A 17570-nucleotide genomic window follows, 5' to 3' on the forward strand; every position below is an offset into this window, starting at 1 on the left:
TCCAGGGTCAAGTAGCCAATCTGTTTAAGGGGCAGAGTTGAACCCAGGTCTTCTAGGCTTCCAATTGGTCTCTCCCCACTGAGCCACAATTTCTCTTAAGTGAAGAAAATAATCTCTCACAAATACCACATCATTTTTCCTCACTATTTTCTTTTCCACTTTCCATCTCTAAAAAATATCTATCATGATTAAGCTATTCTGGAGGTCTGGTCTAGGACTTTAGTTCTGATTTCATTGTTTTACTCTGACTCATAAGAATGACCCATAAGCCTCAATCCCTATTCCTTAAGATCTGAATCTTTTTTTTTTAATTTTTAGCATTCTGTTAATTTTTAGATTTTTTTAGATTCTGTTTTTATTTAGATTTAGATTAGATTATTTAGCTTAGAAAAATTTAGAAATTTTTAGATTCTGTTAACCAAGAACTGAGAGAACTTACAGGTTAGCAGAGTCTGGGTCAGTGATTTCCAGAATAGTCTCATCTCATTCCCTCTCCCTTCAGAACAACTCCATTCCTGCTTCCATTTATCATTCACTAAATTCTATTGGGAGGAGAGGGGGTTGCAATGTGCATAAGAAACTATTCAAATTATTGTATATTTACTTTACATTTATATATACAAAATACTGTTTATTTATTAAAGAGAAATTGACTATTTAGTGAATTGGGAAACATCTATTGCTTCAAATTAGGAGCAATTCTAAATAACTGAACATGACATTAGGTGGCATAGTGGATAGAATGCCAGGAGTGGACACAGGATGATCTGGGTTCAAATCTAGCCTCAGATACTTGCTACCTGTATGACCTTGGGCAAATCACTTAATTCTGTTTATCTAGCCCTTACCCTTGAATTTACTCAGTGGTCTTTGACCTCCAGGTCACTAAGGGATGATGTAAAAAAAATGGAACCCAATGGAAAGAGAAATTCTCTTCCAACACCCTTCTGTCTTAGAGTTGTTACTAAGGCAGAAAGTAAGAATTTAAACAATGAATGAATGAATGAACAGTGCCATTAAGAAAGTCTGACTGTATTGGTCCCTTACCAAATACTTACTTGTTTAGTGTGAGGTCAAGAATGAATCTGGAGCCAAAAGCTTCAATCTGAAAGCTTGCCTGGGCCAGATGCACAGCCTATAGACACAAAAAAGAGAAAAAAGCCTCTTAGCACATTTGCTCCATTCTTCCAGACTGTATTTCACATGCACATATTAGTTACTCAATAGATAAAAAATTAAAAATACACCAAGTAACTTTTTTATGACTTCTGTGGAAAAGTATGCATATTTTTCACAGCAAGAAACTGGGACAGTCTGATAAAATGAACCCATTATGATAACAAGTGGCAGCATATTCTCCTTGACTCCAAAAGTGAGCATGATGAATTATACAAAAGGTCTGACTAATTAAGGCCTGATTTTACCTATCCTGTTCATTCTACTAACCATTTTTTTTCTATACACAGAAGCAAAAAATCATGACAGACCTCTGCTCTCCATCAGAAACTAGAACTTAGAAATGCCCTATCCACAGATTTGATTAGCCCGGGGTCTCCCAGGGTGAGAATAGCAAAAAGTACTCAAGTCAGAACTTAGCCTTTTTTTATGTGGTTAGATTTTATGTACATTTTTATGCTGGAATGTGTCTTTTTGAAACTCTAGAAAATTCCATCATTATTCTCTAACTGAACCACAACAATGATCCCAAAGGAAACGAATCCAATTTACTTCATGGTGAAAACCTGCTCTAAGAAAAAAGATCTATATAAATGTAAAATAACAAATTAGAGTATATTCAGCAAGGTGTTATCCAAGACAAAATTTTCCTCTGTCACAAAGAGGACAAAGATAATGTAACACCTACATTCAGCCCCTGTTGAGTCATGAGCATTGCCTCCCCCAGGTTCCATTCCCAAGGCAGAAGTAGGTTTGGCAATCATTTGTAGTGTGGGACATGCTCGTCAAAGAGAAGGCAACACCAACACACTCAATACTTCCCCACCTCTGCACGTTTTTTTAACTTATGCCCTTCCTTCTACCTGGAATGCCCTCCCTCTTCTCACCTGCCACCTGTTCTATCCCATTTCCACTTACCAGAATCCTCTCCAGCCTTCCCAGTCAAGTTAAAGATCATCATATCTTTGAAGCCTTCCCTTGCTCTTGGCAGCACTTTGTCTATGCCTCTTTCTAGTTGGGTTTTTTTTCCTTGCCTCATTTCCCCAACTAGATGATAACTTCCTTGAAAGAAGAGATCACGCCTTGTTCAATAGTATATTCCATTGTGTGGATATAACTATTTTCTCCACAACAACCACAATTAACCATTGTGAGACATCTTTCTCAAGTGCAGAGCTGATCCCATGTGTCAGCTAGAAAACTTCAAAAAAGAAGTACTAGGTCTGAAGTCAGGACACCCAAGTTTAAATCCTGCTACTTACTACCCAAGTGTCCCTGGAAAAGGATTTGGATTTCTGGTCTTAGTTTTCTCATTTGTAAAATGAGAGAAAGGAATTAAATATCTATGAAGTGCCTACTATGTGTCAGGCACTATGTTAGCTGCTCTATATATGTCATCTGATTCTTACAACAACCCTGGGAGGCAGGTGCCATTTTTAATCCCCATTTTTACAGTTGAGGAAACTGGGATAGAGGTTAAATGATTACTCAAGACTATCTAATCAAAGTCTGAGGCTAGATATGAACTCAGGTCTTCCTACCTCTATGACCAGCACTCTATTATCCTTTGAGACACTTGGCTGTATTGATAATCTATAGAGTCCCTTAAAGCATTAATCCTTTTATCTAATGGAGAAAGCTAAAACTTTTTGCCTGATATTCATTGCTTTCTATCTTAGCTTTCTAGTCTTTATCTTGTAATCACTCCCATCCATTGCACCCTATGCTCCAGCCAACTGGATTACTCCTTGTACCAGAGACAGACTCCACTCTTTTCTGCCTCTCTGAGCCTTTGTTCACACAATTTCCTATACCTTCCATCATACATAATTCTTATTCATCCTTTAAGGACAAACTCAGTGTTCCTAGATTGACCATTTATGCCACCTTTATTTTTTTTAACATTGTGAAGCAACAAGATGAGAAACCATCAAAAGAGGAAAAACTCAGTGCAAATAGAGGCTGGTTCATGCCTTTTAAGATGGTTATACTTTGAGCAGCATCAAGGTACAACATAAGACCGCTAGTGTTGATGAGATGGATATTTTATTTTATTTTTATTTTTTTGTTTTTAATTAATCTGTCATTTTATTGGTATAGGGAACTCTCAGTAAGGGAATTCCTTCTACCCCTTTGCCAATATCACTAGCTATTCTTCAAAACAATTTAATTCAATAAATATTTATGAGATGGCTATTTTTGATGGCTATCATCGACACTTTTCACAGAGAAATTCAATATAAAGAAAAGCTTAATTTGGTGAACCAGAGGAAAACAGCTCTCCCTCAATCTGTTTCTCAAGAAACCAATTTGCTCTAAATATTAAGAAAGGGGTTGTTTTGTGAAAATCTCCCTAAAGAAACCTTTTTGAATTCATTGATTCTGATGAAGATATCCTTCTTCTTCTGGTTCCCTGCAGCAAAGGACAAGGGAGGGATTATGAAGAAGTGGAGGACGGGTGGTGATAAAATGGTGTTTGGTGATATTTTTATTCAATAAAATGTTAGGTGATAGGTTGTGCTGCCCTATTTAATCAATTTATATAAACTTTCTAGAATAAAGGTTATTTCAGGTCCCAATCTCCCCAGGTTCTCTGAACCGCAAGCTAATGCCAACACATCCTAGAGAGAGAGAGAGAGACTGAAATCTCCCCTTGAGTAGCCAAAAAACAAAGTCTTGGAGGTGACCTGAGGTTCTCACAGACTATTCTAGAAGATAGCATGTTCTGTCAGGGCTTAATAATCTGGAAAAGCTTCAAATAATAAAGCCAATAATAAACTTGATGAATGATGCAGAGTGATGACAGCCTAGAAGGGAGCCTTAAAGCGAGTAATCAAATGGAATATTTGTGAAGTGCTTTAGCAAAGTACCTGGAACACAGTAAGCACTTAATGAAAGCTTGATTCCTTCTCACCAACTTGTCACTCATTCCCATCAGGTAATGAATTTGTTTGACTACAAAACTTCATAAAGACTACCTACTAAGGCACTAGAGAGTGATAATCTGCTTCTCTGTAAGAGGTATAGCCAATGATTCTTTTGAAGAGCATAAGAAACAAGGATATTTTGGAAAGTTTCACATTGTATGGGCGCCATTTATGTAGTCATGATGTTTCTGATCATTTATATTAAAAGTTGAGCATTCAGTCCTTGGATAAGAATTGTTAGACTATTGTTTCTACAAGGAAATTATATTTAGCTTATCTCTCTTTTTTTTTTTCAGGAGCTTAAGAACTGCCTGTGAAACCAGTATCATCTCACAAGAGAGAGACTGAAGAACTTGTCCAAGGTCATATATTAAGTTAGTAGGCAGAGGTCCAAGAACACTTCATGAGCTACGCATGAGATCTTTATTCATCTACTGTTCTTGCAGGCTCCACAAACCAGCCATATGATTGATGACCGTTTTTATAGATATGTTTATCATTCTCTTTGTGAAAATGCAAGATTTTATAGCCTAGGAAGAGCACAAGAATGAGCAATATTCAATGCCCTCCCAAAGGACTGGAAACAACTCTGTGCCAGAGCTCTAAAGTAACTCTCTTCCTCACACAGAATAATGCACAATGAATTTAGTTGTGATCTAGAACACTGCAAACACAACTGGATCATATCTCATATAAAACTTCTTCACTGAAGATCAAGGTATTTTTTAAGAAAGACATAATGGCCATCTTAATGGCTCTAAAGTTCTTTAGACTTAAATTTAATTTTATCATCAAGAGACATTAAGTGACCCTAGGTGCCAATCAATTGGGAGGACATAGTAAATAACTTAATCAGGAATAGTTAAGGACTACTGGAACTTTCAATCTAAAATAGACAACATAAAATGGACAAAGAAATTAAAAATCAATTTAGCACAGAAACAAAATGCTTATGCATATAGAATTAGTATTAAAGCCCAAAAACTTGCAGGATGGACTAGTGTTTGGCATAAAGTGTTTCATGCAGAATGGAAAGACAATCAATGATCTTGATTAATTAAACAGCATGTGATTTGTGGACATAAACAGAATAGAGGGCATGTGGGAAGGGAGAAAACATCCTCTCTACTTTTCCAGTTCCTTTAGAAGTGGCTTGTATATTGAGAACAAATTTGCAGGGTTAGAAGAAGGCTTTGGTGGGCTGTCAGATAGGGGCTCTGAACAATCTGAACTATTATTAAACGTGCAGGACTATGTCACCTCTTTCTCTAGCTTCTTCTCAAAGGGTCACTAGGAAACCAAAAATATACATTTAAAAAATGAAGAATAATTTACAAAGCAACATATCCAATGCAATATAACAGAGTCCAAAAGACTGGATAGGTATTGCCAAGATATCATGAAGGAGGGCTGAGTACATTCAGCTGGTATGCATCATGGATGACTCCCCCCAAAGAAGGAGAGTTTGGAGACGTATCTCCAAGGACATGAGGAATGAAATTTAGCGAAGAACAAAAATGCCTGTATTTCATGATTGACTTAAAAAGTAAAGATGAAGAAAACAATACCTTCTAAACAAGTAAGTCCTTTATCTACAACTATTCACCTCTTAATGTTTGTTGCAAAAGTCATTTCAACTTGTTTCTTTTAAGTTTAGGGCATGGGTCTGTTTGTACCACTATTACTGAAATATGCTTCTCTTCACAGAAAGAAACAAGGATGTTAATCTAATTTACATGTTTACCTGAAAAAAAAAACGGAAAACAAGAAAAGGCTACATAAAGGTCTTTTGTTCTACTAAAGGCTCCTCAGAAATCTCTCAAGGCCCATCTTTTCACTCCTTTCTACCCCCTAAGAACATTTCTTTTCCTCTGTGCCTTTGTGCATCCCCTCTATACTTATTGGGTTTTCATATTAAATTGCTTCCCTATGTTTCTGTTTTTCTAAACCCCCATAGACTTTGTGATTAAGATCACTAACCCCAATTTAGATGATAATGTTATAATTATCCAAAGCAACCTGGACAGATTTGAGGAAACTAATCAACCAAAACTAGTAAAAAGAGGCTTCAAAAAAATAAACCCTCCACACCAAATACTTACAATAATTCTGCTCTTGGGGTCTGGTCACAGAGTTGTGTTAGAGGACAAAGAATACTGGAAGGTGAAATGTTGGGTCCTTTGGATAGTCTCCAACACAGATACTTCTTCAATGGAAAACAGAACACTAGACCTGGGTTCAAATGCTTGCTTACACAATGCCGTGATGCTGAGCAACCCACACAAACCTATATGAACCTGTTTTCCTCATCCTCAAAATGGGAATAATAGCACCTAGTTTTTTGATTAGTTGAGAATAGAAAACAAAACAAAACATGTGAAGAGCTTTGCAAACTTAAAAGTACCTGTATAAATGTGATCTATTCTCATTGTTTTTAAAACCCTTACCTTCTGTCTTAGAATCAATACAAGCATTAGTTCCAAGGAAGAAGAGAGGTAAGGGCTAGGCAAAAGGGGTTGTGACTTGCCCAGGGTCACACAGCTAGGAAGTGTCAGAGGCTGGATTTGAATCCCAGTTCTCCCAATTCTATCCAATGAGCCACCTGTATCTTTATAATATAATGGGTTGTGTCTAAGCAAGTTTACTACTGTGACCCTCTGGAAATTCTAAATTCTTTATTGCTAACTACTATTATGATTATGCTTAGGTCTTGAAAAATTAAGAGGCTTTAAAACAATATATGAATCACTAAACTTAGAAGTTTAACATGTAACTGTTACATGAAGCCAGTTTTTCAAATTAAGGTAATTTGCTGAATATTTTTGCCAAAAGGTTTGAATGAGAAGGCTTGGGAAAGGAAATGGGTTTTTTTTTTTTTTTACTGCTATCCAGTCAAGAAATATTTATGAAACACCCACTCCCTGCAAAACACTCAGAGGGACTCAGAGAAGAGTAAGACACAGTTTCTGCCCTGAAAGAACTTACATTCTCATTAGGAAAACACAGAAGAAGCATGAGAAATTAAAGAGTATAAGAGTTAAATAACAGTAAGGATAATAACCCAAGAAATGTCATAAGGTGACAGGAACATAATTAATTGCCAAATGGGCAGGGCAGATTTTAAGTGCCATCCATGAATACCAAGGAGCAGGGATTATACTAGAATGATCTGAGAAGACTCCACTGAAGAGCAAATGCTTGAACTTAGCCTTGAAGAGTGAATAGCAGAGAAAGAAAAGGAAAGTGATCTTAGTTATTTATTCTGCTATTCAAACGACTGAATAAAATGCAGGACGTCTTATTTTCTCAAGACACATTAGTGTTAAACCATGCCTTAGTCTTTGAGTAACTTTATGATAAATAGCTTTTAAAATGAAACATGCCAGGACATGGAAAAAGGTATACATTCATAAACCAAAAAAAGAGAGGAATTCAATCAAATTCACTGAAACATAATTTTTTTTAATTACAGAATCATAGAAATGGACTTTAGTCCATCTACTTTGCCAAATGAAATAATTCTTGGAAAAGCACTGGGAAAATTATTTCTCTCATCTATAAAAAGCAAACAATACTAACTCCTACCTTAAAGGTCTATCGAGAGGATCAAATGAGATGATGTGGGTAAAGCATTTTGCAAGCCTTAAAGTATTATATAAACATTAGCTATGATTATTTTTCCAACTCCATTTTATAGATGAAGACACTATAGCACAAAAAGATTAAATGTTCTCCCCAAAGTCACACAGGTGAGCAAAAAGTAATGATTTGAACCCAAGTCTTCTGACTCCAAATTCCATCCTCATCTTACAACCTCATGCTGCCTCTCCTAAAATTCATCTAGAATTAATCTTCTAGGCAAAAAGGAAGAACTGCAGCTGCTTATACATTAAGAATATGTTATAACCAGACCCAAGATAGAACAAGTGCACTTTTCTCTACAGAATACAAACTAAACAACTTCTTGCAGTCTACTTAGACCAATCCAAGCAAAGCCTGATTCTGAGTCTACTCTCTAAAAGTATTTCACAAGTCAACTATCAATGATACATTCTAATGGTAGAAAGCAGCAGCATGAATAAAGGAAACATCATCCCCAGGCTTTATTTTGGCCATTTTTATACTTTCGCCAGAGCCTTTACAAGAGCTACCTACTAAATAATCAAATATAATGGATTTAAATTTCATGATCTCTTTTTTTCTCATTTTTCAATTATAAGAGCAATTCAAGCATGGAATGGTCAAAAATATGGGTAGAATGTAAGTTCTTTGAGGGCAGGAATTTTGTTACTTTTTGTTTTCTGCTTGTTAAAGTGCTAGATAGGTAAGATAAAAACAAAAGGCAGTGATTGATGACACCACTCCTGGATGATTTAGCTATATTTAGAGATTTCTTTAAAGAATTATAAAATAGCTACCTAAAGAAAAAAAGAGAGGAATTCAATCAAATATCATCAGATAAGAGAGATGTAAGAGGGAGAAGATTTCTTATAACCTTTCAGGTCTAATGTCTCAATTTTTCCATTCAAATCATTTAAATCCAAGAGAATTCAACTGACAGAGCTTTTGAGGGACCTTTACACTAGATTATTATGTACACTGACACTATATGATTAATATATGATGGGTTATTAAATTGAAAACACTGAACTAAGAGATGTTAATTAATTTGAAAGTAAGATTTCGTTGGTGCTGTTGTTTGGACATGAATAGTGCAGAGGCTGTATCACTCACAGCTATATTATTTAGCTTTCATATTTTTAAAGTGATGACTCAAAATACAACTATGACAACAGTTACCATGGAAGCCATTACTCCTCTCCACCTCCACAAGGAGTAACATCTAATTTCATGCATGAATATAGTACCTGTAGCATGAATCATTTTGCTCCTTTCTCTTGCCTACTCTCAGGTCATCAAAGGTAGTGCATATTGGGAAAGAGATTAGTAATGAAATGATCAAGATTCAAATTCCAGCTCACTCAATTACTATTTATGTAATCTTGCTGAAATGAATTAGATCTCTTTAGGCCTCAGTTTCCTAATCTGCAGAATGAGAAGGTTGGACTTCAGAGTCTTAAGATCCCTTCTAAATTTATTAAGCCACACTATACTCTCTTTATTTCTTCACTTTAAAAAATGTTATCTGACTTTATAGCTTTATAGCCGTACCTCCTATTGAACAAATGGAATGAAGTTATGAGGAAGTAAAGGATAAATATGTGAGGGACAGAGAGCTTCACCTCCAATATCGCTCCCTATAAAGAGTATTATTATTATTGTATTTTTTTCTGATTAGTTTCACCAGAACCCGAAATAGGAAAAAAAAAGGTAAGATTGACTTTATGTTATTTTACAAAGAATTAGCCAGGTATCCATCCTTTTTTGGAGGGGGGAAGATGTTCCTTAAAATGTAAACCACTATGTATTTGTTCCAATTTAATAACCCAGTTATTAAACCCAAGCATTAACCATTTAAAGTATAATGGATCTGAAGTTAGAAGACATGGGTTTAAACATAGTCGCTACCACTTCCTGGCTCTGGGATCTTAGACAAGTCACCTCACTACTCTAATCTACTTCTTCACTTAAAGAGATAATACTAATTGTGCTGCTTACTCCACAGACAGGACCAGAAACAATAACAAATAACATACTTTTTAAAAAGAAAAGCATTCCCAACTCTCAGACATGCTGTTTTAATCCAAATTTAAGCATACAAATGGAAAGGTAGTATGTCACTGTTATTAATTATCCAATGAGGAAATACAGTTGCTGAGTTGCCCACCAGGTGACTCGACTCAAATCACCAGCCATTGATCTGTTCTCACTCTCTTTGGTCATTCTCAGTCCTCCTCCTCCAGGCATCTCATAAACTTCTTGCCACTTACCATCTAAGATGTTCAAGTGTGGGAGGAAATTCCTAAATCCTTTGGTCCCTCAGTTAATGGGAGGTAAGGGAATGTATGTGTGTGTGTGTATGTGTGTGTGTGTGTGTGTGTGAGAGAGAGAGAGAGAGAGAGAGACAGAGACAGAGACAGAGACAGAGAGAGAATACAGACAGACAGAGACAGAGACACAGAGACACAGACAGAGACGGAGTAACAGACAAAGAGGGAGGGAAACAGAGACAGAAACAGAGAGACAGACAGAGATAAAGACAGAGACAGAGAGAGTCAGAGACAGAGATAGAGGGAAAGAACCCACAGACTCTGGATCATAGACGGTAGCAAAAGAAGGTAGGGATGAGCAAAAGCCTTCAAAGTTGGAAGAGAAATCATTGGAACTATTCATATTAGATCCACAAAGACTGGCAACCTCAGCACTTGAATCCATTTTTAATCACAGTTCCTATCTTGGCCCCTGCTACAGGATCATTGTTCTCCTGAAGTTTCATTCACTAATTGATAGGATATTAAGTTCACCAATTGCAGCAACTCCCCATTGCAGCCAGTGTTGGCCATTCTGATCTACCTCATGGAAGTCCAACAATCCTAGTTGGATGGTAGTAAAAGGGGAAAAAAAATAACACCTAACTGTGGAAGCTATTATTCAAATACCATGCCTCACTATCCAGTTGCTCAGCTTTTGTGGTAATCATGAACACAACTTACCTAAGAGGCAGCTAGGTTGCACAGTGGTTAGAACTCTGAGCCTAGAGTCAGGGTGATAATCTCCCCCCAAAAGTATCCAACCCATGAATATATTAGCTTATATGCATGCAAGAGAGAAACAAAAATAGAAAAGCAGAGAGAGAGAGAGACAAAGTCTGAGAGAAAAAGAGGAAGAGAAACAAAGGGACAGAGAGCCAAAGATAGGCAGACAGAGAAGAAGGGGTTTGGGGAGTGGGGAAAAAAAATGAGAAATATCACCAAAAAAATCAGGACGACATTCAGAGAGTTATTTAAGAAGAATAAGTGGGTACCATTACTAATTACATATTAGTAAAAATGCTACTCCAATAAACTTCAAGTGTGGCCAAATCAACCTGTAATTATTTGGTGCTTTCTATCTTGCAGGCACTGTGTATAAAAACATAAAAGTGAAACAATTCCTTCATTCATCACTCAATTCACAAGTATTCATTTCAACATCTAAGCACTGGGTATACAAGACAAGGAAAAAGTAGTCCCTATCTCCAAGAAGCTTACATTCTATTGGAGGAGATAGCCAGTACATATTTAAGTATGTACAAAATAAATATAAGTGAATTTGGACTCAGAAGGGACTAGGAGGAATCACACATGTAGAAAGTTGTGCTTGAGATGAATTTTGAAGTAAACTAGGGGTCTTGAGAGGTGGAAGTAAGGGGTAAATTAATTCCAAGCAGAGAAGAACAGAAAATAAAAAGGCAGATATGGAAGATGGAACTTCAAAGGTAAGAAACTGTAAAAAGACCAATTTGGGTAGATCATACTGTGTGTGAAGGGAAATCATGCATAATAATTCTAGAAAGGTAGGTGGAAGTCAAGTTGTAATAAGTTGTTTTAGATACTAAACAGAGAGATTGATATTTTATCTTAGTGATAGAAAGCAGAGTGATATGGTAAGGACTTTGCTTTAGGAAAATTACACTAGCAGTTGTATGAAAGATGGTTTAGAGAAACAAATGTCCTGAAGCAGAGACAACTATAAGGAGGATATTACAGTAGTCAAAGTGAAACATAACAAGGTAGTGGCCCTGTGAATAGAGAGAGGTGAAAGGAAGTAAGAAATGTGAAGACAGAATTGACACGATTTAGCAAATTATTGGAAATGTCAGATGAGGGAGAGTGAAGTATAATAAAATTGAGAATCTGGGACTCTGACTCTTAGCAGAAATAAAGATGTTTGGAAGAAAGCTGGGGTTAGAGGAAAAGATAATGTGTTTTGTTTTGGATATTGTGGGTCTGAGATATCTATGCAACGTCCAGCTTGTGATGTGATGATGGAATTTAGGACAGTGACTAGGATTAGATATAAAGATCCAGGAGTTCTCTACATAGAGATTATAATTAAATTAATGATGTGATAGAGGTCTAATCTAAGGGCATGAATGACAGTCTGGAAAGCTGCAGAGGCTTCTCATTCACAATGGGGAAGGGACTGAAGAGGATTAGAATCTGGAGAAAGGAGGAGATTCTAAGGGTGGAAACAGTTGCTCGCTCTCTCTCTCCCTCTCTCTCTCTCTCTCTCTCTCTCTCTCTCTCTCTCTCTCTCTCTCTCTCTCTCTCTCTCTCAACAGCAGAGGGGAAAGTCTGATCTGAAACTGGATCCTGAGTAATAGACAAAATCCTTCATTGAACTTGATCACCATTCCCCCTCAAAGATCCCAAGATAACCAAGTGTGGCAGAAACCTGAGAAGAATAAGAAGCAGCCTAACAAGATCTCACACAGCTCCTGTAATACCTTGGGTCTAGACTCTGCTATGACAAAGACCAGGGGTCATTAAACCTGAACCTCTCAGAGGCCAGGCTGTCAAGACTGAGTCTCTCAACTTTGGAGGAAGAGAAGGGAGATTTAGCCAGACAAGGACTTCCTTTCTCCTATTTCCTCTAGACCCTACCCTTCAGATATCATCCTGTTTTACCCTTGACAACAGTTGTTAGAATGAAGATTGTCATTTATTTATTTATAATTTATTTCTTTGTGAGTGAAGGAAATAATCACAGTGGAAGAGGGAGAGAGTTGATTTCTCTCTCTTTCCCCAAGGGAAGAAGTTCATCTAAAAGACCAGTTATTGTGAAGAGAATTGAAGGAGGCAATAACCCATCTCACCCTCCTTCTATCTTCTGGGCATATATGATCAACTCCTTCTCCATAACACACACACACCAACCCTCTAATACAACAGGAGCTGATAAGGCCACCAAATAAAAAGTATAGTAAGAGGGAGAGGAGCCAAAACACAGTCTTGTCACATATGCATGGTAAAGGAGCAGGCTATGGATGATGATTTCAGCAAAGGAGCCTGAGGAATTGTCAGACAAGAAGAGAGAGCCTCCAGAAGGAGAGAAGTGTCAGTAGCATCAAATGCTGCAGAGAATTCAAGAAATTTGAGATTGAGAAAAGACAACAACATTTGGCAATTAAGAGATCTCAATAACTTTGAAGAGAACAATTTCATTTGAGAGATGAGGTTGAGAGACAGATTCAAAAGTTTCTTTAACTTTTTTTCTCAAGAGATTGGCTGGGAAGGGAGGAGAGATAATAGATGATACATAGTTTGGCTGGGTCAAGCAAAAACTTTTTAAAGCTAAGAGATACTTGTTTGTAAGTAGCAGGAAGGTCCCAGTGGATGAAAAAAAAAAGTTAAAAATTAAGGAGAAGAGCCAATCAAAGGGGAGAACACCCAGAAGAGAACTGAAGCTTTACCATGTTATCTCTAATAATACAACATATTATGAATCTTTAATTCTATGAAAGTTAATTTCCCTATTCTGGATTTTAAACAGCTTCAACTATTGCTTCAAACATAAATGTTATATAGAGAATACTCTCCTCAGAAAGAGAAAAAAAAATATTTCAAAAGTGCCTCATCAAGGCTATTACTTAGTTACATATATCCCCAGTGAGTAGAAATACAGAAGGAAAACATGATTTATCACTTGTTTAAAGGAGTATGTAATTTGGGGTTTTGGTTTTAAAGATTACTCTATTACAAAAATGAATAACATGGAAATAGGTATCAAGTGATAACACATGTATAGCCCAGTGGAATTGCTTGTCAGCTCTGGGAGTGGAGAGGGAAGAGGGTAGGAAGAGAAAAATGAATCATGTAACCACGGAAAAATATTTTAAAAATAAAAATAAGGTAAAAATAAACAAATAAACATCCCCAGTTTTGATATCTTTGCACAAAAAATAGAAATTAGAGGAATTCTCATAATCTACAAAATGATGCAGATTTCCCAAAGTCTCTAAACAACTTATTAAGTGAATTCTCTACTGTTAGATTTATTGACAAGAAAACTAAAAGATTTGTATGAAATCTTGGCAAATCTATGTCAGCATTCTGCCCAACCAAGAAAATCTGTTAAGGAAAGAAGGAGGTTTGGGATGAATATTTCAAAAACTTTCATTTTTCTATTTCACTAAGACTAAGTCTATCCTAGCAAAGTAAAGTGGAAAAAGTAGGCAAGTTTCCAGAATAGCCACTCTCCTTTGTTTCAATAATATGGCCTTCTCTGAGAATATCATTAGCTAGAATAGGAAGACAAATGTCTCACTTCACTTTCCTCCACAGTAGTTCTAAAAGTATTCTATTTATTTTCTAAAGTTTCTGTTACATTCGGTATATATTCTGTAAATACATTCTTTACATTTGGCATAGATTTGGTAAATAATTCTAAAATAAAATGTAGTTACAAACACGAATATTGTACTAAGAAAACACAAGTACTCGTGTTTTTGTTTTTGAAAGAATCAATGCTCCTTTTAAGGCTACAAGAGGTTTCTTCCCTCATACTTCCAGGTGCCAGTTTTCTCACCTGCCCTCAGCTCAAACCTAGCACTTTGTTCCACTAAGGTATTTACCTATTCTAGTTACTTGTGTGTATATGTATGTTGACATTCAAACCAATTTCTCAGTCAGAAATTATCTCTGTATAATAATACAATGAAAGTTAATGGTTCAGGGAATTAGATCTAGGAAGACAGTCTGCATCGCACATGAAAGCAGCAAAAGACCAAGGAATTCGTTTCAGTACAGTATTGTGAATAGAGTGAGAAACCAAGCTTAACAGATGAGAGAAATGTAACATCATACATTTTGCTGCCTCCAGCGATACAAATCTAAATGCATTGGGAAACTTTGAAATCTCATGAGGGTGGATTTACCTATAGTGCTTTTGCATAAAATTCATCTCGTATTTTCAGCCTTCTATCTAGCTGTCCACAATTCTAGAGTAACAAAAGAGCAAGAAATAGCTGATCCAAACAGACAAGGAAAGCCCTGTCTTTCTAAAGGTTAAATATAATCATGCCTATCATGAGTACCAATTGTTTAAAAATAATACACTTTAAAAAAAATTCCCCAAATAACATCCACAAATTTAATTCTTTCCAAGAAGCTCAGACAAGATTTTCAAATATGATGAAAAAAGAAATGCTACAACTGTCTGCTCAGACCAGAAATATGACAGTCTGAAGAGGTAGGGCTTGATGCTTAGTTTTCTTTCAAAATTACAGTTTCTTGTTATCCTTTGCATAAAATTCACCGAGAATATAGTCATGGATTCACTTTAAATAACAAGAAACAAGAGGAAGAAAAAAAGTTGGATATAGCCTTTGTTTAAAAGCTACTAACCTGTTTGTCTACAAATAACCCAAATTCATATGTCTAAGTGCATCTGCAAAACAATCTGAGGAAACAGGTATTTGCATAATCAGGAAACAGTTATGAATGGGCCATCACTACTTGAATAAATACAGCAGCCCACAGCAAGATAATTAGCCAAAAATTTGTTGGCAGTTTACTTGGCTTCAATTTGTAACAGAAGCAGCATTGTTCTTAGTGGGAATGTACTCTAGTGTTCAAATGTAATATTACGAACAAAAAATTTGAGGAGGAAGCATGCAATATTTTCCCTGACATAAGTCACATCTATCATCCTCTTTGCTTGTCAGCAATTTGGGCTGAGATGGAACATGGTATAATGTAAAGAGCATGGGACTTGAACTCAAAAGATATTAGGTTATATGGGTTAAGGGATAAACAATCAATAAGAACTATAATAGTAATAATAAAATAATAGCTAGCATTTATATAGATAGGACTTTAAAGTTTGCAAAGTTTTTAGCAAATATTAGCTTATTTTATCCTCCCCCCATGGTGGACAACCATGGGAATGAAGTGTTATCTCTATTTTTCAGATGGGAAAATTAAACCAGACAGAAATTAAATAACTTACTCAGTGATATAAATAATAATTTCAAGACAGGATCTGAATTCAGGTCTTCCTGACTCCAGGGCAAGCTCTCTATTATCCTTACCCACCCACTTACCTTCTTACTCTATGACCATGATATCACTGCCCTAAGCTACAATCTCATCAACAGTACCATGGGGACAATAATAATTGCATAGCATTGTCCAAGAATTATATTTTGTAAACTTGAAAAAATTGTACAAATAGCATTCACTCTAACTGAAAGAAAATATATCAACATATATTTTGCAATATGAAAATTCAAGTTTCCTTTGGAAAAAAATCCTTTTGCCAATCTTAACATGCCATATGAACTTCTTATTTTTATCAGTCAGAGTATTTAAGATCATAGAAGGTGAGAGCCAGATGGAATTAGATCTAATCCAATTCCCTCATTTTACAAATGAGAAAACTGAGGCATACAGAGATTAAGTGATTTCCTCAAGACCACACAGTGAGTTAGCAACATTAGAGATACTTTTAAATTAGACAAGAGTATGAAAAATAAGTATGGAAAATTTTATTTAATTAGTTGATTTAGAATATTTTTCCATGGTTAAAAGATTCATGTTCTTTCCCTCCCCTCCCCTGAGCCCCTTTCCATAGCTGGCACACAATTCCACTGGGTTTTACATGTGTCATTGATCAAGACCTATTTCTATATTATTAATATTTGCACTAGGGTGATCATTTAGAGTATATGAAGGATTGTCATTTTAAGTGAATAAAATATAAAGCCTATCATACAGATTATAATTTGCAATTTAAGGTATGATCTTTAGAGTTGGTTCAATAGTATATATTCCTTGCAGAAACTATGTGGGTAGACAGCAAACATTCATTTATTAAGTGACTACTCTGTTCCAGGCATTGTGATAAGCACTGGAAATGCCATAAGAGACAAAAGATAATCTCTGCCCTCAAGGAGCTCAAAAACTATTAGGCATAGACAATATGCTAACAACAATAAATAAACAAGCTTTTTTATAAAGGATAAATTGGAAATAATTAACAGAGAAGGCAGTGGAATAAAGAGGGACTGGGAAATTTTTCCTATAGAAATGGAGATTCTAGATGGGACTTAAAGGAAGCCAGAGAAATCAGGGAGTAGAGTTGTGGAAAGAAAATATTCCAGGCACAGAAGAAGCCAATGAAAAACTCTGAACTGAGAGACGTAGTATAGCAAAGAGATCAGTATCATTGGATTAAAGAGTATGAGATGATCTGGAGGGATGGAAGAATGATAAGATGTAAAAAAAAACTCAAGTATAGGGCAAATTATGAAGGGCTTTGAATGCCAAACACAGTGAAATGATAGCAGAGTTAATAAAGAAGACAAGAATAAGTCTTTTAGAAAATGAACAATGTGTTCAATGCCTCTCAAGTTTTTCCCTGAAACAAATTATTTTTTTCCTGAAACAAATTCCATTCTTTTAATAATAATAATAATAATAAGGTGATGATGATGATGATGGTGATGATGATGATGATGATGATGATGAAGAGCTCCAAGCCATGGAAAACCACATTCCTCAAAAGTCAGAATTGTGTATAACT

At 35.9% G+C, this 17570-nt stretch overlaps 1 protein-coding gene across 3 annotated transcripts in view; it reads right to left on the reverse strand.

The window, feature by feature from the left end:
• Positions 1-17570, reverse strand: part of ADAM23 (ADAM metallopeptidase domain 23) — a 242799-nt gene that overhangs the window by 198017 nt on the left and 27212 nt on the right. For all 3 annotated transcript variants that reach the window (XM_016425122.2, XM_001370517.4, XM_007501857.3), the window contains exon 3: positions 1059-1135. In XM_016425122.2, the coding sequence (XP_016280608.1) occupies positions 1059-1135 (77 nt within the window). The remainder of the gene's footprint in view (positions 1-1058; positions 1136-17570) is intronic.

The sequence above is a fragment of the Monodelphis domestica genome, chromosome 8, assembly GCF_027887165.1.
Source record: "Monodelphis domestica isolate mMonDom1 chromosome 8, mMonDom1.pri, whole genome shotgun sequence".
Classification (NCBI taxonomy): Eukaryota; Metazoa; Chordata; class Mammalia; order Didelphimorphia; family Didelphidae; genus Monodelphis; species Monodelphis domestica.